Source organism: Rhagoletis pomonella, unplaced genomic scaffold (genome assembly GCF_013731165.1).
Source record: "Rhagoletis pomonella isolate Grant_MI unplaced genomic scaffold, Rhpom_1.0 Rhpom_scaffold_00003, whole genome shotgun sequence".
NCBI classification, from domain to species: Eukaryota; Metazoa; Arthropoda; class Insecta; order Diptera; family Tephritidae; genus Rhagoletis; species Rhagoletis pomonella.
The window spans coordinates 93,539,771-93,564,418 of NW_023458557.1; the positions used below are offsets into that span (position 1 = coordinate 93,539,771).

The following is a 24,648-nucleotide window of genomic DNA, read 5'->3' on the forward strand; positions in this document are numbered from 1 at the left end:
ACAGCGAAATCGCTACAACTCGTTAGTTATTGACAGCTGAAAGATGACAAGTAACCGAACGAGTAAATTAGTAAATTTAGCGATTTTTAGATAACACTGGCACCAAAACTGCTGTTGAGCGACCAAAATGCACTACTGAGGCTCTATTCTGTAACAGTAGCTACACACGACGAGCATATCCGTGCACATGTGCGCCAACATGCTGGCTGTCGTTTGCTACAAACGGCGAGCGGCTCATAAGTGATTTTGTACTCAAAGCGTAAACATGAAAGGAAAGACGCGGATGATGCAATTGAAATACTTATGACTTAGGGTTTTTTATGTATGTGTTACTTAAATTTATTTGTACATACATATACATATAGTAATTTAGCCTCATTTATCAAAAATTCAATTAACGCATATGGCTTGGATGCATTTATCCGCGATGTGCACACTGCAAGCATCAACACAATATGAGGCTGTTGTTTTTGTTTCCAATGCGATGCTCGCAAACGCAATTTTTTTGATTTGTTGCGAGCATGCTCGTGAACCGTCCTACAAACGACAAACATGCACCGCAAGCCGAGCATGTGCGCGCATATGTTCGTCGTGTGCAGCCACTGTTAGGGACCAAATTGCAATTTGAGAGCATCAGGGGAAAAAATACACAAGATTCAAAACTACATTTACTCGTTACAAGCCCATGCTGCCATAGCAATGAAAATATTTAAAGAAATAACTTAATAATAAGATCTGGCATCACCTAATCTATCTGGTTGCTAGGAAACGGAAGTGCGCCACAATAGCCGGTAAGCGAAAATTACGCTTTCACAAGTTATCGCATAATTTTCGGGCATAAAGAATTTGTTAGCATCATAAAAATACCTATAAGATGTCGAAAGGCGTTATTTGCTTTGATATATCCAAAAATGAACGTTTTCAATTGTCGGATAACTATAAAATGCTGCACCGCAAACTGAAAATTCATTGGAAAGTTGAGCAGTAAGTAGTGTGGGAATTAACAAAGGCGAATGTTGGTAAAAGCTTAAAAACTTATTAACAGAAACGATGTGGAGTTGAAGAAGGAAAAGCTACAACGTGTTACTATTTTTGTGTTGGCCGGACCACAAGATCGCTTTACCGAAGAAGAATTTCAGGTGCTGAAAGAATTTGTGGAAAAGGGTGGTCGGCTGTGGGTGATGCTCGGCGAAGGTGGCGAACAGGAATACAATACAAATGTTAATTTCTTTTTGGAACAATACGGCATTTACATTAATAATGGTAAGTGAAGCAGGAAGGGTGAAGATAAAGTAAATGATCTGGCAAAATCCTATAATGCAATTAATGCTTTTTACTTTTTCATCTCTCCAGATACTGTTGTTCGGCCGCACTACTACAAGAACTTTCATCCGAAGGAGTGCATTATCGGCGGCGGCGTAGTTTGTGAGTCCATGTGGCGCCATCTGATCAAGCAAGATGTGGAAATTGTTGATTTTGATTTTAGCGATGAGAAGCATAAAATACATTTTCAATATCCATATGGCGCGACTTTAAATGTTTCTGAGCCAGCGAACATATTGCTCAGCACGGGTCCTGTCGTTTATCCCTTCAATAGGTGAGTGACTTTAAAGGTAAAACGCACTACCATGAAGTGCTAACGCTTCAATTTCTTAGACCCTTGGCTGGCTACTACACCAATGAGCGTGGCGGCAAGATATTGGCTATTGGTTCGGGCTACATGTGGCATGACAAATATTTGTCAAACGATAAGACGAACGACGCACTTCTGGAATGTTTTGTACAACTTTTGGGCGGCAATGAGATACAGTATACGCATTTGGATTTTAATGATGTGGAGGTGAGATTATAGTGTAATTATATTTATTCTCATATGAATTGCTGTTCGTTTACAGATAAACGACAACAAGACCTTCACTGACATCGCATTCATAGCTAATCGCCCAAAAGCGTGTCTTGTTGACTCAATTGGTGGCACACAAACACCAGCAGATTTTAAGCAAATGTTCGACATGACCCTCTACTCGCTGAGTAATCGCCTGCTGAAGGATGTAATGGAAACTTATGAACAATTAAATGTCAAGTATGAGCCATTAAAAATAATTAAACCACAATTTGAGATACCGTTACCGCCGTTGCAACTTGCCGTAAGTGAGAAAAAAAAATTAAACAAATTTATATTCAAGCGCATTGTCTGCTTCTTCTGCATAGACATTTCCGCCAATCTTCAGCGAACCACCTGCGCCGCCACTCGAACTTTACGATTTGGATGATGTATTCAGCGCAGCACGCACACAACTCGCGCAAATGACTAGCAAATGTGTGCAATCCATAACTGCGAAGGATGCACACAAGCCGCTGAATATGCGTGAATTAGAAAATTATATCAAAGAATGCGCGCGCATCACGGGCATCATACACGAGCATCAAGATGTTGCAGCACGTGAGATACTATATATACTTGCGCATCAGATTATTAGCTATAAGCCATATGCAGATGAGTAAGCCGAGCAGAAGAGGAAAATGCAGGAAGAGCAGGTGTAGCATTTCGACTTGAAATAGACAAAACATTTACTAAGTTTTTATTTTCTTTCTTTTTTTCTTTTAAAATTTTCAGTTTTTTTCCATTGCTTGCACTGTGTGAATCAAACTCATATTCAGCCTGTTAAGCGCTCCATTTGAAACCCAAACAAATTCCAACAGCAATGCTTACATTTTAATTTTTTGCACCTAAATCAAGGAGTTGGCACTTTTTTCGTTGATTTTTTGGCTTATTAAGTGTACCTACAGGTAAGTACGCTCATGTTTTTTTTTGCATGCTTCAGTTGAAAGTTGATCGCAGTATGTGTAAACATGCATGGGATTCGAATTCAGTTTGAAATTGTAGGTTTTTTATTGTCTGAAAAAAGTTTATAGGCAGCAGAAGTATTAAAACTTAGCACTTAAATACTTACTTTAAATAAATCTGCATATAAAACTTGGAAATGTGTACAGTGATTTTCGCTCTATAATTCATATTGGCTCAAGGAGTGAAATTTGGAATTTTCCTACTTTTTTCCATAATTTCTTTCGTTTGCTCGTTAATGTCTTTGCTTGGTCGCTCCGCCCAGTATATAGTCTCAGGAGCTAAGAGCCCATTTAAAAGGTTTTCGTTAGAGGCCTTTAATCCCGGATTCCTTTCCCCTTTATTTTTTTTTTTGTATGGAGTGACTCTAACTGAAGATCTCTAACTGAAGGTCTTCCAGAATCATAGTTTAACCGTTAAAGTTGGATTTCTATTTTTCGGATCAAACTTGACGGTTATTTTACGTCTTTTATTTCCATACCATATTATTTTCAGGCGTACTTTTTTATAACATAAATGATTAGAAACGGCCATGAAAATGCAGGCTCCATTATAACCGTTAAAAATGGTGGAAGAATATAAAAATCCTAAGTAAAGATTATTATGGCAAAAAATAAAAAATAAATTAAAAAGTCAGATTTAAGGATTATTTTTGATTGAAAACATGAAATTTAAAAAATAGCGATGTTACAATGATCTAAAAATAAAAATCTTGATATTTAAGGGTTATTTTCGTTCTTTGGTTCATAATAAAAAAAAGGTTTTATTGCTAAATGATAGAAACGTATACATTAGCGTAAATTGTAAATAAAAAAAACGTCCTGGTTAAGCCTTGAAAGCAGCGAACTCCTGGGAACTCCTGGGGATGTGCCAAACGGCCCCAAACAGGTGAGGCAACAATCGATACAGAAATGGCTGTCGATGAGCACCACGGCTGCCACGGATGCTTCAACGATGGCAAAAGATACAGATAAGCTTGTCGACGAACAGAACAGCCTTCGACCTATGCGGCTGTCTGCGGTAGTTCTGGATATTATTCTTGGCAATACCTGCGCTGATGATTTGGTCTTAGGCTGGAGGGTCTCCTTAGAGCCCTCGGTGTCGGATCATGGAATCATACAGTTTTCCCTAGATACATGCACGAATAGATCTCAGATCGCCGAAAAGAGGTCAGGAAATTTTTTAACCGTGCAAAACGTACTGCGAATTGGGACGACTACTTGTCAGCCCTAACCACTTAAAGTGATTCGCGAAGCCAAGAGAAACCGTTTTAGAATATTCTGTGAAGGCATCACCTCCACTTCGAAGGCCGGATTGCACCGAGCGTTAGCACGAGGCACAGGTGAAAACCACAGCAAAGCTTCTGTCCACGAGGTCGACCGTCTAATCGGCTAGAGAATTGTTTGAACCCTATAAGACCCGGCCTAAGAATAAACTGGATCTGCTAATCTCTATTCTAACCTATGCCAGGCGGGAAAGTCTTGCTCTGGCATATCTCCCACATGGAGCATGGAGGAGAGCCTGTGTCAAATTCATATCCAACCTAACATCGTTCGTTCTCAAGGAGATGGAGCCTATCGAGCAGGTAGTTCAACGGGTACAGCGCTATTCCAGTTGTCAACTACCATACGGAATACACTCGAGGCGGTGAAGTAGCACTTTGTGCATTTTAAGACATTGAAGGAGCCTTCGATGAAATTTCGAGGCAGTAGATAGAAGTCTAGAGAAAAGGGATGTAGGTTGACCAGTACTATGTTGCGAACCAGACTGGCAGAGATTGTAGCAGTTAATAAAATAATACAGTTAAGGACAGTAAAAGGTGTCGCACGATGGGTCTTAATAACATCATCCCTTCCAAAACAGCCATTATCCTTTTGACTAGGAGAAGAAACCTTCCAGTCATGCTCCCTATAACTGTATAGAGATAGAAATGTGCATTGAAGTAATATTTAAGGATAAATTTTGACTGCAAGGTTTATGGAAAAGCACGTAACAAAAACCGTGTAAGATTTAATGGTCTGCAGAAGACTGTCTAGCAAATCATGGGGATGAAGTCCCTACATATTTCGGTGGATGTACACAACGATTGTCACGCCAATAGTTATTATATATGGAGCAATGGCATGTTCCGCTAGGACCACTCTCATTACAGTGAGGCCATCGTTTTCCAGGATTCAGCGATTGGTGTGCACCTACATAACGGGAGCCATGCGCACTTGCCGCACCGCTGCACTTGAAGTAATCCACTGGCAAGGGCAAGTTGATTTTGAGCAGACTGGGAGAGGAAATCAGAGGCAAGATCCCTAGCTCCCAGCTAAACAGAAACAACATGGTTACCATAAACACCTTCAAGAAAAAGTTTAGAACCGAACTAGCTAGCAAAGCGGCCTGGAATGAGATAATTTTAGACAACACCTTTCGGTTCCACACTCAAAGGTGGTTCATAGACGGCTGTAAAACTGAAGAGGGTATAAGGGAAGGAATATATGGCTCTAAGGCCCGGATCTCCATTCCCTTGGGGAACCACCCTACTATCTTTCAAGCGGAGGTTTTTTCCATCAGCGTTTGTGCGGAAGTACTTCTGCAGAGACGCACACAAGGAAACGGCACATTGTCATCTGATGCGACAGTTCGTAGAAGCCGTATCTTCGTGTGAGATTAAATCAGGAGTTGTAAGGTTAATGCGTTACGAGATAAAATACCCTGGGGGAACACAACACAGTTCATCTGCTGGGGGTCCCGGGCAACAAAGGCATACAGGACAACGAGGAGGCTGACAGACTAGCTAGAGCAGCGGCAGGCAATCGACCTATAGGACCAAAACCCGTCCTTTCAGTTGGTTCTCATACCATCAGGGAAGAGTTAAAAGCAGAAGAACGTCAGCTAAGTAGAAAACATTGGGAGAACACGTCTGCTCTAAGGCAGTAGAAGGAACTTCAAGGAAGCTATAACCCCAAAAACTACAAGGAACTAATCACCCTTCACAATGCAGGCTGCGGGCTCCTCTTAGAATGAGATGCAATGGCGAGAAAAAGACTAAGATACCTGCGAAGGTTGTATCCAGAGGTTACGCATATTAACTCTCTACAGTCTAAGATTACTAGGACTGGACAAGATGCTACATACAGAAAAGAAAGAAGAAAGGAATTCAAAGTGGAAAGCCTCCTGATTCCCATGAAGAGCTCTTGGAAGGACTTCCAGCTCTTGCAATTATTTAATGGGATCTTCTGGACGATCTTAAGAATGCCAGCTACCAGATTTTCTTGTAGTACTTCCATACTATTCCCATTTTCGTTATCTCCCCGCGCACAAATTACATTTTGGTAATTCTCAGGATATGTCCAGTCGTTTAATTTATGAGTTCCTTTACTTTGATGATAAATTTTCTCAACACCCTGAATGGGCATACTAACAAGACACACAAGAATGCACTCGTATCTTGTCAAAACAAATGACTTTTTAATTAATCACTCAATGATGTTTGACTTGATGCGCACGCGCGTTCGCTACATCAAATTTAAATGGTAGCGTAATTCTTTTTTCACACTTCCTACTATACGGAAATATATGTACATATTTATACATACATATGTATATGAATGTAAACTTCTAAGATAATCTGGAGCTTCATAACCTCTAACAAAAAAAAAAAAAAAAAAAAAAAATCAAGAGCACTTGGCGCTCCTTCCTTTAGGTGCGTTGAAGTAGCTTGGCAGCTAATTGAAGTGTTGTCAGCGATTGCCGCATAAATTTATCATGTGAACAATGTTATTATTGGTGGGATACTACACTCCACTGCGGTTCACAATTGGATTGGGGCGATTGAGCTGTGAATTTTCGCTTAATTACCAGAAGAGGGGAAGCTGTTGTGGGGATGATTCGGAGATCTGAAGCAATTATTTGATTTTAAAGTGTGTGAATGAGCTTGTTACGGTTTGTTTCGTCGGAAAAAATGGAAATAGATATTTTGGAGTGGTCATTGGGGATTTGTTGGTTTGTTTAATTTTTTTAAATGCATAATTTGTAAATAAAGAAATCTGGAGACAAAAATTGAACAATAAATGGTGTGTAAAAACAGTTGTTGAATTTAATTCATTTATTTATTTACTTTAGTCTTTCAAATAGAATTTTATACAGACTACGTTTAAACTAGTAGCGTTTTCTTTTCTACAAAAAGTGTTGCCTTTTCATTGCCCTCTTCTTAGTATTAGTGGCCAGAGAGCAATGAGAAGGCAACTTTTTTGGATAGAAAAGAAAACGGCATAAGATTATTCAAAGAGTTCGAATAAACTTAATTTAAAATAATTAGTACAGCGTCTTATTATTATTATTATTATTATTATCAGGGCATATGTATAACGCTGCGACCTAGCTAGATCTATTGTGCTAACCCTTATCAAGTCACTATAACCTTAGGCTGTTAAAAAAATTAAGCACTTTGGACGATGTCATGTTCCAGATTCTGGATGGAGACGATATTCGCTCTCCAAGATATACAAGTCTGAGTTGAGTTATACGCGGGCAATCACATAGTATATGAACCTGCAGCTCGTCTCCTCTGAGAGTCCCAACTTGTGCAGATGGCCTGCAGTGTCCTGTCAGGTATCTGGTGAGAGTTCTTAAACCCTCTCCGATAAGATTTAGCAGCCGTTCGGAGATTACTCGAGTGGGAGTTTTGAATTTTTTAGACTGCCTATTACCCTTTGCCGAGCGCTATTGGGTTGTAACTTGCAAGTCCTCCCGGCACCGATTTTTGCGAGAGTGTCAGCCCTTTCGTTGCGATCGAATGCCTCATGACCCGGAACTCACCATAGGATTACTCTGTTACTGGGTCCTAGTCTAACCAGTACCTTTTTGCAACTGTCTACTACCTTTGACACCATTTTACAAGAGTCAAGTGCTCTTAACGCTGCCTGGCTATACGACATGATGTTTATTGTTGCCGCATTCAATTGGATATATTTATCTTTGGTAAACAATACTGCCGGAAAGAATATTGTATGCAAATATCAATGACAAATACGATCTCCTGTCAGAAAAAGATTGGAGGCCATTAAGGTTGCTTCTTGAAGCATAAACCATCATTTTGCCTATAAGCATGCTGCTTCAATTGAAGGAAACAACCTTGGAAACGCAAAATCGAGGCCAATTCTATACTATCTGCCTTCAAATTGCTAAAGGCTATATCTTAAGATAATATTTTTCCACTCCTAGGCCAGAAATGCATATTAGTATTATTTTTCTATATAAACTCTAGCTCCCAGCTAGAAGTGATAATATAATGAACTTCGCTACATTTACCATAAAGTGCTTTCAACCCAGTGAAAAAATATTCGCCGTCTATGTCTTCGAAATGATTGTCTACTGCCACTCGTTCTCGGAGATTTTTCTTCAAATTAGAAAACAGGAACTAATCGCTGGCGGCATTTTCGTAGAAATGGTATCGAAATCTTGAAAATTAATATTTTTTTAGACTCTGCCTGTGGGGTCAATATAATAAATAGAAGTCTCTACTAATTTTAAATGCTAAAGCTAACCAAGAGAAATATATATAATTCCCACAGTTTCTTTTTCGTCGCTTTTAGATATCCTGTAAGGTGTGCCCATAGAAATTTTATGCACAAATACTATTTTATGTACATACATAAATTTATTTCTATGCATATTGGCAATCACACATTCACTTATATGCTTTCTAAATACATATTTATGCATGTATGCATGCACCTTTTTGATGTGCATTTGGACTGTTATGTGTACCTACAGCTGCGGCCCTAGACGCACTTTGCTATCCCAAGCGGCTTGATGTACATACGTGCATAAAGTAAATAAGTACGTATGTACTATGTAGTTGATGTATACTTTCGTAATTCGACACCATAGGAAGTTACCTTGAATGCATTTCATTTCACTTCGCAGTTGTTTTTTTTTGCTCCACTACCAATGCAACATCTAGTGCTTCAAGAAAAAATAAATAAAAAACGAATACCCCAGGCACCTATGTCATATGTATAAACATTTACTTATACATTCATACAAGTGTATGTGCAGCCATAGAAATATTTGCGTCCATTCATAGTTTCTCAACAAGCCATATTCAATGACATGGCAATACACACTTGGCATAAAAAAAAAAAAATAAATAATTTTTATGAATGAACTGTAAGCATTTTTTACCAAACACACCACCACTGACCATTTGCTTAGTTTTGACCATAAACATAGCACAAAATGATCAAGGGGATCGCAGGCAGGATATTTGTTCGTTGCTATTTAAATAAATATTTTCTAAAAAAATATTTACTTAACTTTTCGTTCAGCTGCCGAAAAGTCAAATTTGGAGCGCCGCTTCATTTCTCACCACTTCAAGCCATTACTCTTTATTAGCATTGTTCGGAATGCAAGGCAGGATATTCAAATCAATGCTAACATACAGCTGTTCAAAATATGTATGTATCTGCTCTTACCTTAGCGATTTTATCGCTTTCTAGAAAATTGAAACACAATTTACACAGGCGATTTTGTTGAGAGCGGTTAGGTTAGGTTTAGGGGGTTGCCGTTTGTAAGGGGCTCACTTAGACCGTGGAAGTTGGCCCTTTGGGATACCACTGCGAACCAAGCGGCCAATCTTAATCCCGAAGAGCTCCTCCAGACTTGTTAGAGAGTGTGAACCCAAGTGAGATGACTCCTCCTCGTCGTCCTCCATACAGCTGCGACATAGGGGGTCCAATAAGATATTTAATCGCACTGCATGAACCCCGATAGGACAATGCCAGGTCAGTACACCCACTAGAATCGAGAGATTCGGCTTCACGAGCCTAAGGAGATCCCTAGACCGCCCCGGTCCACCCTTGGTCTGAAAAACCTCGCCGTAGCACATGCCCTGGTTTTCCTCCAGCCTCAGGGGTGCCATCTCGCCAGTTCATGTGCCGCATAGTAGCCTGCCATATCAGTATGGCCTGGCACCCAGACAAGTCTGACAAAGTAAAATTCCGACAGTATCCAAATTACGGCATTCGCCAATAAGCTTAGAGCGTACCGTAAGTGATCCCAAGGCTCTGATTGCCGTCTGGCTGTCTGATATTAACCTCCCTTACCGCCATAGCGACTAATAGCGAGCAATCGACTGCTTTCTTAATAGCAGCAACGTCCGCCTGAAACACACTACAGTGATCTGGAAGCCTAAATTTAAGATTGATTGAGAGCTCCCTGGAAAAATTCACCCAACCGACCCTTCCAATTCACCGGTGCATCCCTCTAACGACCGCCCTCCATCCACGCATCCCTAGGTGGGCTATGAGTTGAGAAAGAGCTAGCTGGTGTCACGCTGTGCACGCAGTGATCCCGGAAGAGGCTCGAGGCTTGATTATGGTCTCATAGAGCCAGGAAATTACCTTGGGAGAAAGGCCCCATCTCTTACCTATTGCCGCTCTGCAACTTTATAAAGTCACAACAGAAGCCTTCCTGGCTCTCTCCTCGATATTAGGCTTCCTCGACAACTTTATTTCAAGAGTCCAGAAATTTCTCCCTCACTAAAAGCGCAACATCATCGGCATAGGCAAATTATGCGGTTTATGAGCCTAACAAGGTCAGTTTTGACCGCAAGCTTTACCAGGGATCTGACTACTGCCCCCGGTAGTACATTGTTAAAGGCGCCCTCGATATCGAGAAAGGCACCCACAGTGAGGTCATTATAAATCAAGCCTTCCTCAATTGACCCACCCTTGATGTAAACATGCTGAGCTCTCGACAGACGATCGCGAGGATCCCGTTCCTAATATACAGATGAACCAGCCTCTCCTGAGTTTTAAGCAAGAACTAAGAGAGGGTGATTGGCCTAAAATTCCTGGGAGAGATGAAGACAGCTTTTTCACGATTTCGGTATAACCTTAGCCTAGCCACTCTCCAAGCCATAAAGTTATACTCCCGTGTGACGCAACCAGGGAAACTTGGTCCCAACCAACTGTATGCCACATCTAGGGTTAAATGCTGCTCTAGTTTCGTAAATTAGGAAGTTATATTTAGATTTTTTCGTATGTATCTATGTACCTACGTATATGTAAAGCAGAATTTACGTAATACTATATGTTGCAGAAAATATTTTGGGACTTTCGAGAATCTCATGATTTTTACGGAATTTTTGGGAGACTCCATTTATCTTATGCAGCTCAGCTTTTTGCTGACTACATAGTGTGCTGAAGAAAACAAACTACATACATATATAGAATTAGCGTTATCTTCCTTTCCTGGGCAATTTCACCTTTCCACTATCCGTTAGCCAATCAATTGCACAAAAATCTATGTATATTAGCCAATTGTATATTTGAGCTTAAATAACTAGAAAAGTAAAGAGACATTTGTGGTTTCTGGCGCTAACAACGCAGCAATAATGGATATTTTAAGATGCCGATGCAGATAAAAATTTAGAAGGCGCCACATGCATAAAGGCTTGAACTTGCAAATGGCAAAAACAAAACACTATTTTAGGTGTTAAGGCGGAAATTATCATAAAATCTACACCAAACGCATATAACGGCCACTAACCAAGCAAGACAAGGTGCTTAACTAAAGTGAAATAAAAATAATAATTTCCCATCATACATACATATATGTATAATACTAGTTAATTGCGTTAGCCGGCGTGGTACGTTAAACATCTTTGCGCGTGGGCATTCTTACATACTTAACACTTAAATCCGTATGTTTCGAGATTTTCCTATTCACAATTAATAGTAATTTTAGCTCTGGCTTTGTTGCTTGAGCGCACTGTTGTATGCTTATTATAAAGAGCTATCAAGTAGTGGTAGAAATGGTGCTGCTGTTGATAGCTTTAATAATTTTATTACACAAATATTTATTTTAATTTGGTTTTTCACATTTAATTGCATTAATATGCGCTGATACACGTCTCGGCTGCATAAATTATACACAAAAGATAGATTAGATTAGGTTAGGTTAAGAAGGCGCGAACGAATGACTCGTACTGGCACTCGGATGCAGATTTGCCCATTGTGGATGATCTCTGTGAGTGCTAAATGGAGGCACATCCTTCGAATCGAGATTAATCCATACTGTCAGTATAAAGTCTGTCAAGCTTTGGTGAAGCCGTAGACGTTCGATATTTTCACCTCCGCTATCTCCCCCATGCTATTGAACAAGGGGGATCCTAAATGCTTGAGACACCTTGCCTGGAGAGCTGGACATTGACAAAAGAGTAGTGAATCGATTCCTGTTCGTCATCATCCCCACAACTTCTGCAGAGGGAACTTATTGGTATACGCAGCCTTCTCTATGGCAAAGATCTCCACCTGAAAGACGCAGCAGTTATCAGGCAGGCGATATGGCTGCCTTATTTGAAGGTCCTTGGTGTACAGAACCCAGCCGACTCCTTTTTCCATCTTTGAGCAATCAGTGTAGACGGAAATACCATCATTTACCGACAGGAAGCCACATTCTCTATCTTCCCGGTTTGGAAAGTGTATGGGAATCATAAAACTAAAATCCCAGGATGACTTGAGGTAAGCAGTTCGGACATCTAAGTGGACCTAGATTCCTTTACGCTGTCCACTATTAATTATCTTCAAGACTTTTACAATTTAGATTTCCTCAGTCTAAGGGCGGCTGCACCTGTTACAAATACTTGTGGTGGCATCAAGTAAAATATCATATTCAGCCCTTCTCATGGCGCCTGATATACTGAGGCTTGTGAGTCCCTGCATTCTTCCAATTATTCTCTGATGCTGCTTTTATCCAATGCTTTCTACCAGAGCAGCGCTTCATAGGCAAAAATCAGTGGGATGATTACGGTGTACATACCGTGAATGATATGAGGTGACGGCCCCCAGTTTTTCCCGAAAGCTTCTTTACAGTTATAGTACGCTGCTAGGCTCTTCTTTGCTCTTTTCCCTACGTTGAGCCTCCACGTACATTTGGAGTCAAAGATAAAAGTTAAGTATTTCCCACTAGTCCCGTCCGACCTTGGTAAGGGGGATTCCGGGATTTTTATTTTCCTTATGAGAGAGACAAGTTCGGTTTTAGCATAGCCCATTTTGTTAGATAGATTAACTAGATTGGTTTTTAAAGGCATGCGACTTTGCTCTGACGATTTCGTCCGAACTGAAGCCAATAGGAAATATTAAGTTCTTCACCACATCGATAATCCATTGCAGAAGGGGCATTCCTCTTCTCTTGCTTCCACCAGCGAGTACCGCGTTGAATATTTACCAGGAGCGTTAGCGCTCATTCGCTTCACGAAATATATATTTGCCGTCGTTAACCTTCCGAAAAATCTTTCTCTTGAATACTTCAAGGTTTAGCTCGTCGGTTTTAAAATTATAACTGTAAAAAGTTATAAGAGTACCAAGCCGTTTACTTCATGACAGACAAATGTAGCGTGTATTGAAGCCGTTTTATAGATAAATTGCATGGAAAAAATTTCCCGATCGATTTAGTTCGGCAACTTTTAATATCTTCCACAGCATCCGATCAAAGAAATCTTAATGATATCTCGTTCGCTATTCCAATTCTGACGTTATAAACTTCCGATGCCATACTTAGATAGCTCAGTCGGCAACCCGCGAGATTGCCATTTCTTAGGCCTTTCAACCTTCCAAAAGACGCCAAACAGTATTTCAAGAAGAGAATAGAGTGATTGTGTATGTGTGTATTTAAACAGATCACACACACTCCATAGTTATTTTTTTTTTGATAATTATCACAAGAACAAACATACTAAAAACTGGTCAAAAACCGGACAGTCCAGTTTTTAGTCTGTTGGTTCCTGTTGTAATTATAAAAAAGGATACCTGGAAATGGATAACGGGAAATGTGGTCCCTCTGCTCCTATTAATTGGTGTGTTGGAAAAGTGCACTCACATAATTAAATGGCGTTATCACATAGATTCCAAATTCCTTCGAACTTTATAGTATGTCTAAAAGTATTTAGCATTTTCTAAGCTTCCGAAGGAGTTCTCCTCTACTCCTGTTGTTACAGCAAAAAGTGAGATAGCTAGCTTTCCTGGAATTGCTGGAATTTAGAACTCTCGAAGTTGCATCACATATTCATCAGTCTAACGCAACTCAAATCAGTGTCGTGTCATCAAATCCAAACAAGTGTCCAAATGCATGTTCTTCATTTATCTTTTCTTATTCATAAACCTTTTCGTAGTAAAAAGCACAAGGTGTCTTTATGCTGTTAGAACTGACCTCTGTCAATGCATCGTGTATCTGGCGTTGTCATTTTGACACTTAAACAACGAAAATTACATATTATGGTCAATTTAGTAAACGTGTAGTTAAATGTAATAAATTATTTGATGAAAACAAAGAGAAGAAAAGAAATAAACTCAAAGAAATTGTACTTCGTAGAAATTGTCTAAAAGCAGCTTAGGAGAATTGAGCCCGCACACATTAAGTACTTGATTAGAGTAACATGGGGTAAGCAGCAAGCCATACATACAAACATACTTGTTAAAATACCAGCCAATATAGTAACGATCCAGTGCTTTATGACTCACGTGTGCATCACGCCTAAGATTTATGCCCAACAAGGCTCGCTCAATTAAATTTATTGTCATTTGTAATTAATTTATTAAAAGCGGCTGAGCGATGCGTTAGTTTGCCTGGAAATCTTTGCTTACGTTTGTGCACATATGTATATGTATGTATGCATGCGTGAGTGTAAACTAACATTTAATTTTTGTGTAAAAACATGTTTTCGGTGTGAAAAGGAATGACTATTGCCATACCGAAAATGAATGGTTGTGTAGCTGTTTGATTTATGTGCGGGATTTTCAATTTTTTTGTTTTAGTCGCTGATCGACTTTGTGATAATTTTGCGACCGTTTTGCGTGTAGTATGTGATGCATAACTTTGAAGAAAAAATGTGCTTCAAAAGAGGTCCGCAATACGTACTTCTTAATTTTTGTTTTTTGTAGATTGCGTCCGATTACGCCAATATATTAGATAACATTATTATAAACATATACAGCCTTATCATGAATTTAATTGCTAAATTTTCACTAACGTACGAATTACTCGTATGTATGTATGTTCAAAATCGAAATTGTATTCAATGGCCTTGACAGCTGTTATCCCAACTTCGAAATATCTATGTGAAATGCCGTTCACCCGAAATCGTTCCACATTCATAATAAAGTGAACCATTTCATTGAACGAAATTTTTCGCCGGTGAAATTTTTCACCAAATTCTAGATTCATCAGTGCGCCTTTTATGGCATTTTTGAGGTTAGGTTTAGGGGTATGCGTTAAAATAAACTGATAACGGCAATTTCATGGGTTCTTATATGAAAAACGCTCTGTGATTGACCTGAAGTTCTTCACGCGACTGATATCCATTCCCAGAAGCTCATTGGGAGTGTGGAACAATTGCGGCTCGAGGTGCTTGAATCTTAGGTTCGCAAGGGCAGGGCACCAGAGCATCACGTGTTGCACCTCATCTTCCTCCATGCACCTGGTGTAGTAAGGGTTATCGATGATATTCAGCTACAACTCCCACTAATGGCGAGAGGTGTAACTTGCTTAGCCTCAAGAGCTCACTGGATCCGCTCCGGTATACACGTGGCCGGTAGGATTTAGCCACCTTGCATTCCAAGGTTTTCGCCCAGCGCATTCTGAGCTGACTAAACGTCAATCTGTTCAGAAGTAGACCAAATAAGGTCAAGGGAGCACCCAGACTTTGTCTAACCGGGATTTCGCTATGACCAGGAACCCAATGAGCTTCATAGCTTAGATATCCGATGAGGTCGATAGGGATGTCAAACAACCCCTCATAGTTTTCGAACGAAACTTGATAGGCCTACTATAGCCTTCTTGACTCTTTCCTATACGTTGGGCTTCAAGGAAAGCTTGCTGCCGAGGATCAAGCCTAGATACTTCACCCTGTCAGAGAGCCCTAGTGGAAGACTGCCCATCGAGGGGAGATTGCAATTCGGTAACTTATACCTCCTAGTAAAAAAAAACAAGCTCTGTTTTGCTAGGGTTCACACGCTAAGTTCAAACAGTGTATTCAGAAACTTTCTCTTTGTTATCAGTACTGCATCGTCAGTATAGGCAGCAGAAACAGATTCACAGCCACTAACAGGTCGTTAACGACAACAACTCAAAGCAACGGCGAAAGAACTTTCCCTTTTGGTACAATTGTTCTGTTGCAAAGCATGCGGTGAATAAACCTAGCAAGGTCAGCTTCGACCTCTAGCTTATTTAGGGAGTTTACAATAGACTCAGGCAAGACATTATTAAAAGCTCCCTCTATATCAAGAAAGGCACCAACTGCGAATTCCGTCTGCTCAATGCTTTCAACGACCTAAGAGAGTAAGTTTGTAGTTTGACAGTTCCACAGGATTTAGTCTGGAAAATACCGGAACAGAGTAATTAAATGACTCAGCATGGCAGGTAGGATTTGCTCTGTGCGAATGGGGTATTGTTGAGCGAATTTAACCTTCGGTGAATCAGAGAGAACTTTTGCTGTTGTATTCTCGGCGCGCTTATAGAACCCCATTGAAAGCTTTAAAAATTTTCCGTAGTGTTATGTGCTTTGGCAGTCACTGGTTAAGAAACTTATCACGATCTCAGACATGTATACTGTAAAGGTTCAGAACCAAAATCCGCTAGAATAAATTAGCGGGTCACCAGCATAGCCGGCGGTAATTCTGTCAAAAGAAAAATTCGCAACATCGTCGGTATTTTTTATTTGTTCAGTCTTAGACAAAATACTTTGGGCACTGGTTGTTCTAATGAGCTTTGAGGCAATGTTTTTGCCAACAATACATTAAGAACTAATGAATACCCCCCCACAATACTCGTACGTTTATTACACACATTCAATAAAAACAAAAACACATCCATACGAAAAAAACCAACGACTCGTGCGTGCGTTGCATTTTTAGCTAAATAAACTCATATGTCCATTGTGTTTCAAACTAGTTAGAGTTGAGTAGAACAACGACGTTGTAGGTCCACACACCACATTAACCCGATCACAGAAATAAGAAGTGAGAATAAATGTCAATGAGGCGGAGGTAAGCAGCTGGACGTAGGCGACACACACAAATCCACAAAAACAGAAAAAAAATAAACAACAAACGCCTCTAGCAATTGTTGTTGTAAGTGTGTCGTTATTATTGTTGAGCGCAGAGGGTACTTTGTCGAAGATTTGTCACCTGGCTGACAATACATGCTGCCAACAGCGCCGCAACACACAGCGAAATATGTACATAAGCTGAGCTGTGGAGCCATGCAGCAAGCGGATGGACAGACGTGTTTACTTGTACAATGACGGTATGGACGGACAGACGGGCATACGATTGGGCAGATACAATGCATTAACGCATTTGTTTGGCGTTGAGAATGTTTGCTGGTGGCGTCGAGGTTCACGCTGTGGTCAATACGCGCATGCTCGACTGCCGCTGCTAGGAGGCAGTTTAAGATAAAGTCGAAATTAATTCTTTTCACTTAAGTACACGATAGGCGATCATTAAATTGTCGACTCTGCCGTTTGGAGCTTGGCGTTTGCTGCTGTAGCATGTCCATGCTTTACGCAGCGAGACGGAGGTTGGTTACTTGGAGACAATTTCGATTACTGCCGCATTGAATTGGCTGTGAGCTGTGACTTTTGGTTGCATTTTGTTGACTTGGTGTTTAGATCAATGCATTTGGACAATTATTTCACTTGTTCATTTTGTAAAACATATTTTTTTTTTCGCTTACAAGCAATACACACATACTTTCAAAGCAAACGAGTAGAAAAAAATCGCCTTATAGCGTCTTATGACTGTACATATTTATGCTCACAAATATTTAATAGGCCGCGGAGCAGACGCATGATTTAATCGATAATCGGTGGGATTTTAATCTTTGCTCGGCGCACTGACATGCGCATTAACGGCTTGTTTTTTTCTTCTTCTTTTTTGTTTTTCATTCTGAAACTGCATTACTTCTTCTGCTTTGTTTGTCGCGAAGGTGTCGTAATTGTTGCTGTTGTTGTCGTTTTAAGCTTTGACAGTTGATAAGCTGACTGTTAGGCTAAGTAAGGCATATAAAAGGCTACACTCAGCAGACATCTCACAAATCTTAGATTTCAAAATACCTTTGGTTTATATTTTTTTCTTAGTTTTCTTGCCATATTTTCTTTTTTTTTTTCTACCCTTTTATATTTTTCTTATTTATTTCTCCTTATTTAGCTATGAAGCTGCTCCATAACATGCGCGCACATCCATACATATAGAAAGCCATGAAACCGCAAGATCAGCAAGCATATCAAAAGTGGAAAAAAATGCAAAAATTACAATAGTTGTCTATAAAAGGTAAGTACATAAGTTAAATAGAAAATAATGTGACACTTCCATCAAACATAGTATGTACTTACATACATACATACATGTACATATGTATATGTGCATACCTTTTATGCATGCGCATCTACTACGAAACACCTTTGAAATGCACGAAGCTGAAAATTTAATACACTGACGTGTGCAATATGCGCGTGTTACCATATCGGTCGCATCGTGTCGTCTCAAAAGACATGCCTAGAGAAGGACATGCCTATATTCTGAATAAAAGAACGAAGTCAGTTAATCCAGTTAGGGGGAAAAATATGTATGAAAAGATTTGAAAAAAAAAGAAAATTGCCGATTGACGTATTATATGTATATGTATGCACTAGTTTTTCCAGTCGACGTATTTGAAATGAAGATTTAGTGCCAAAAGACTAGTCATTGCTAGCTTGGTGTTGAGAGTGTCTTTGAGCTGTAACCGAAAGTCGTTTATCTTTTTTGTTAATTGGAAATGCCAAGTGAAGCCAAGTCCATCTTCACCTAGTCTTTCCGTCGCTCGGATAGGTCCGTCCCCATTCTGACGCAGCTGGTGGTGTTTCTCAACGTCATTTTGCACAGCCGTATTGGTTTCGCGGATATACCACATTCAGGCCCAATCAGTTCGTTGATGGTGGGCTTCAGTCTTTCACACAATACCGAGTGTACCTTGTAACATACATATGCTTAGAAGGCTAATCCCGCGGCTGGTCGCCTTTCTCGCGGTTTAGGCAGAGCACACTTAAATTCCATATTCTGCACAAGAGGTGATGCATGCACCTTAACAGCTCCTCGCCGCCGTCCTGGAATAGCTCAGCTTGCAGGCTGTCAGCTACAGCAGCTTTGTTATTTTTCAGCCGCGTAATTGCTATTGGTATCTCGTTATAGCCAAGGTGCCCACACTCTTCGCATTAACGTATTTCGGCCTCTCTCTTCTTAATGCGGCAAATATGTCTCGGTTCCCTATAGCGGTGCCACATAGCACGAGTTGGGCCCATTCGCAGTGTGTGCAGCTTCCTGAAACTCCTCATCCTACCAGTTTTGCTTTCGGGCTAGCTGAAATCCGACTGATTATAATGAGCGGGAAATGTGGTTCTACCGCCCAAGTATGTATGTACGTTTATTGAAGAGTGCTCTCAGGGAGAAGGTGTAAGAGTCGAGCTGTTGGGATTGCAGCTTTTCGACGTTGTGCTTTCCTTGCATTGTTGGGCGCACATTTTTTGATTCAGAGAGGAGGGTGCGTGTCTTGGCTGCAACAACGTAGTGGTCCAGAATCGATGTTTGGCCTTCGGAGTGTACGTACGTCTAAAATTCTGGAAGCGTGACTTACGTCTATCACAACATGATCGATTTGGTCTATCGTTTTTCGATATTGAGGCATCCAAGTAGCTTAATGGATCTTTTTATGCTGGAACCTAGTCCTACATACTACCATATTTCGGCCTCGACGAAGTCGATTTAACCGGTTACAGTTCGATAAGTATGACCGGATTGAGGCTCAGGATTACTTGATGTCCTTAATCACCTCTTTCCTCGCCGAATATAATTTCAGTCTAAGTACATGCATATATAGGGTCTACCACCTAAGCTAAAAAACTTACTTAAATTCGTACAGAAATGTCATTTCATGCCACATGTAATGGTCGGAAATCCAGACATGAAAGGTAACCGTTGAGTGTGACCGTTCCAGCGAACGCTCATATGCTGAAGTAAGGGTCCCTGACAGGATTCTCCTGGTCAGGTAAACCAGATAATCGTGAGATGCACGTTTCAAATTACGTTTTCAATCCCAGTTTCCGTTGAAGATATTTCTTAAACTTCCTGGTGCTTATTTCCATTAGTTTTGGCATGTATTTTGGAACAAATTTTCTTTCATGCTACGTTACACTTTATACGGTTGCAAGACGTTGTCGCCGTTGTGAAATATTAAGTTCCGCTCCCAATCAAATTAAATTTTTCTTCAACTTTAAGCTTTTTCCCCTCGGTTTTCAATGTTAACCATCCGGCTTAGTTTTATGATCAACACCGATATAAAATGCTTTGCTTTGAGAGGTAAACCAATTCTCTGCCGACTGAGAATGACTGCTAGAATTTCGATGGTTGGTTTTTATTTAAATATATAATTCTGTCGCACATGGGATTTTATTTAGTGACCAGCTTTACAAAGTTCGCTCAGTTTGAGTATGGACTAAGTTCTAAAGTTGGATACATGTAATTATTATAATATTTAAGGAGTTATAATGATACCTAGTGTAATAACTGAGGTTCTGCTGATTTTACCTCTACAGGTTCGAAGACCGTATTTTCGAAATTTTTTCTCAGACGTCTCTCACTTTCTGAATTCAGTGTTGCTCGGGCGATAGCATCACCGACTTTTGATTCCGAATTTTATCAAATCGACATCTACTTAATCCGTACCTCCTAATCCGACACTTAGCATCGTGTGCTTAGTTCTTATTTACTTTTTTTTTAATAATTCCACTTTAGATTTGGCTGTTGTTTCATAACAGAACAACTTGTAAATCAATACTACCGTGTTTAGTCGGCAACAGTCATATCAGTACAAAACCAATACGGGAAGCTGTCAACTAATTTAATTGACGTTTACAATTCTTTAAAGTGACATTAATATGTCAAAAAATGACAGTTGTGCTATGACAGCTCTCCGTTATTTCCTCGTCCCCTTTTCCCGCTTTCAATATTTAAAAAATTGCCTGCTATACGCGCTCTTAAAAGTTTTCGACGAGAGCAGAGCGTCACTTATCGCTGGACCTTAAACGTTTTCAGCTTCTGACAAGTGTCAATTTGTTTTATAATTTTATTGCTCAATGCTGCTGTTACTTTGTTGTTGCTTTGTTGGTGGTGCTGATTAGTGACAACATTCCGAAATGTTGAAGGGTAAAGCCAAGCCACAACAATAAAGATTGTATGTACCTACAACATAAAAGACCGTAAGGATGCTGGGTAGAATGCGGTGTATGCCCAGTAAGCAACGGTATGGAGCGTAATGGTGGAGACACAATAATGGAATATAAAGGGAACACCCATTTAACAAGTCAACGATGCCATGCAAAACCATAAATAAAACATTTTTAAAGCAATGCACCAACAATAACAACAACAGCAACTCACAAATGCAGCAAGCTAATTGAGTGGCGAACGGGCGATTGGGGGAGAGGTAGCAATGCGTACATGCACACGTACTGTATATAATACAAGTTGTCGAACACGATCCTTATCTGTCGCCAGCTTCCACTGGCGCAGCGCGGAGCTGCAGCAAGACACGCAATACTACAAACCTGCAAATGGCAGGTGGCAGCAGTGGATAGGTGCAGTGGGAGCTACGGGGAAGATGCCTCTCAAAAGACGCAATGAATTTGAAGATGCTCGTCTCCATCACGTATGTACATACATACATATATATGCAACATAGCTGTCAATTGCATAAACGAGGCTGTATTCACTTGGACTGGAACTGTTTTTTTTTTTTTTTGTTTTGCCAGCAGCAGCAGTTGCAGCCACGCCGACAGTAGTTCGTATGCACGTGGAGGTGTTGCTATTGGCTGCTTGCCTGCTGTCCATTTGGCATTCATTGCGTGAAATTGTCGCGCTAATCAAACACGCCATTAAAATGCTATGCGCATTCCAGCTTCATGCCGACGGTGAAGTCTGCGCAGCGATTTTTTGATGACGATTAACGCGCGTGCGCGCTTAGATGAGATGGTGGTTTCTCGTAAAGATATGAGATCAGAAAAATATTAGTTGACCGGTGCGGTGGGAAAAGTGCTTCTAATGAAAATACCAAGCAAGCCTCGTGAAATTATCTGCTCAAATGTCGATGACCCTCGCAAACGGTACAAGGGCTAGGATTTACGGATACCTCCGGACCCTGTATAGCTTTTATCCAGCAGATTTATTTGCCTCACAAATTTTAAGGCTAACATTACCGCAATATAAGAAATGCGATGGAGGAGATATGGAAACTGGAAATAGCTGCCACCAGACTGCGCATAAATTTTGTGTTACACTTGTGGTTGGAAGTAATTTGTTACACCTTGTATCCAAGTTCGTTCCCGACAAAAAACAAATTGCCAACGTTCGCGGGATAGCTTTTAAGAACTTCTAATCAATTTGATATGGACAAGCGCATACTAAAACCCGCCGCTGATCGTTAGTGATACACAGCGACACTGTAGAACGCGAATAAGGAGTGAAGAAGGAAGAGATGACCTGGAAGAACGCCTTTCAAAGTTAAGAAAAGAAAGACAGAAAGATGTAAAAAAGTCAGTGTGTGGAGCTCGAGACGTTGGCAGGCAGGAATTGGCTCGAAAGTTTTATAAAATAGCTTCAAAAACTCGAACGGTTTCCGCGAAAATCGGGAGGGAAATCGGCTGTTGAATTGCAATTGTGGGGTTGTATTTGATTAAGAACGATCCATAACAATATATAGAAGTGAAGCTTACGTTTTTCACTAGGCCAAGACAAGGCAGCAACAATTTACTACAAGAGCGTGCAATTGCTGACTTATGCCGATGATATCGACATCATCGCCGCGAAGTCTGTTCTGCCTTTTCCAAGTTGGATAGGGAAGCAAAGCGAATGGGTCTGGTGGTAAACGAGGACAAGACGAAGTATCTCCTCTCATCAGCATTGAAATCCAACGTTGAATCATTCTTGCCAACAAGTGCTACTTTGGACTGAGTAGGCAATTCAGGAGTAAAGTCCTCTCTCGACGTACGAAAACCACGCTCTATAAGTCACTCATCATGCCCGTGCTGGTATATGGCGCAGAAGCATGGACAATGACAACATCCGATCAGGCGGCTCTTGAACATGGTTGCCACACGCCAACATTTTTTTCTACCAAAATCTCTTAAGAAAAGTTACCAAATCTTCACTACCAAAATCCTCTCTTCTATACTGAATATTTAACACTGCTATATTTCATAACAAATATGTATATACTTACAGCCCGATTCTGTGATTGATTATTTATCAAGAACTCCCAGTTCTAGCACAGAAGTTTAAATCTATTTTCTTGATAAATTATCAAGATTTAAAATGCTATTGACAATTATAATAATTTTTTTTATTAGAAAATATTTTTCTATCAATTAATTACTGCATGTGCCGTTATTCTCATTTTCGTTGTTGGTGTTTCCCACAGGGTAGGAGTATGATGTAATGTGGAACGATTTTCCATCATCCCTTGTCAAATTTGGTTTGGAGACAAACCGGTTTCGGCGTTGTGCCATTTCAGTTTAATTTTTCGTTCGGAATGTACCGATACTTGGACCTGCGACTCACAGAATAATAGCACCGGCACACAAAAAAAAGTGGCGGGTGCTTTTAACCGCCCGTTTGGAGTAAATTGCGAAAATTGCTAATTTTTTTGCTATTTTGTCGGTTTTTCATAATTTACTGTACGTCGAAATACATGTCGGTACATTTTTTTTTGGTGCCGGAATAATCCAAACGATTTATGGACCTTACCAAAAATTGCCAGATGGCCAGTATTAAAATGTGAGAGGGTAGAATTCAAAATTTATCGCAAAAATTCGAAAGTTGTTATAGAAGTGCAGCCCGTGGTGCTGCCACTGTAATTCAAATATTTCCAGTATTCGAATATGAGATGACTCTAATTTTATCAAAGTAATTTTGTAGAAGTGTCAGTAGTGCTGCCACTGGAACTCGAAGGGATTTTATAAATACGCACATTTAAAGCATAATTCATTTCTTCTAGTAATAGATGTTTAGTTGCAAAAGTTACCAAAATTAAAAAAAAGTTACCAGGTTACCAAACCGTTTAAAAGTTACCAATTTTGGTAGAAAGTTACCAATTGTGGCAACCATGCTCTTGGAGTATTTGAGAGAAAGATTTTGCGGAAGATTTACGGGCCTTTACGCGTTGCCGACGGCGAGTACCGCAGACGATGGAACGATGAGCTGTATGAGCTTTACAACGATATGGACATAGTGGAGCGAATTAAAATACAGCGGCTCCGCTGGCTTTGTCATGTCGTTCGAATGGACACCGACGCTCCAGCTCTGAAAGTATTCAACTCGGAACCCGCTGGTGGTAGCAGAGGAAGAGGGAGGCCCCCACTGCGATGTAAAGATTAGGTGGAGAAGGACTTGGCTTCACTTGGCGTTTCCAATTGGCGTCAGTTGGCACAGAGGAGAAACGACTGGCATGCTTTGCTGAACTCGGCCAAAATCGCTTAGGCGGTTACAGCGCCAAAAAAGAAGAAGAAGAAGACAAGGCAGCAGTAATGGTGCTTAAGATCAATAAAGCCCCTGGACTCGACAGTTTTCAAAGTCCCATCGGCGATACTGTTTGTAAGGCTGAAGCCCTTCAGGAACAAATTATAGGCATTTCCATTATGGGGGTCCGACGTGGCTAATCTACCATTGACTCGTATGTACATATTTGGGGACACACAATTTATTTGTTGATTTTAATTATAGTGT

The 24,648-nt window shown here is 40.3% G+C and overlaps 1 protein-coding gene across 2 annotated transcripts; it reads left to right on the top strand.

The window, feature by feature from the left end:
• The first annotated feature begins 505 nt into the window (after positions 1-505).
• LOC118735828 (intraflagellar transport protein 52 homolog) lies at positions 506-18,133 on the top strand. 2 transcript variants are annotated; one of them, XR_004992649.1, is made up of 8 exons: positions 506-984; positions 1,046-1,263; positions 1,354-1,597; positions 1,657-1,840; positions 1,896-2,147; positions 2,212-2,538; positions 2,618-2,790; positions 18,046-18,133. XR_004992649.1 is itself a non-coding variant. In XM_036465803.1 (7 exons), the coding sequence occupies exons 1-6, from the start codon at positions 875-877 to the stop codon at positions 2,503-2,505; spliced, it is 1,302 nt and encodes a 433-aa protein (XP_036321696.1). In that variant the 5' UTR covers positions 506-874; the 3' UTR covers positions 2,506-2,538; positions 2,618-3,168. The 2 variants fall into 2 exon arrangements, 1 of the variants encoding a protein (XP_036321696.1); XM_036465803.1 differs by lacking the exon at positions 18,046-18,133 and having other exon boundaries at positions 2,618-3,168.
• Positions 18,134-24,648: the final 6,515 nt, after the last annotated feature.

Bases quoted from the DNA above. Each gene is read 5' to 3' on its own strand.
- LOC118735828 (XM_036465803.1), top strand. From the start codon at position 875: ATGTCGAAAGGCGTTATTTGCTTTGATATATCCAAAAATGAACGTTTT. The intron at 1,264-1,353 runs GTAAGTGAAGCA...TCATCTCTCCAG, and splicing joins CGGCATTTACATTAATAATG to ATACTGTTGTTCGGCCGCAC. The intron at 1,841-1,895 runs GTGAGATTATAG...GTTCGTTTACAG, and splicing joins TGGATTTTAATGATGTGGAG to ATAAACGACAACAAGACCTT.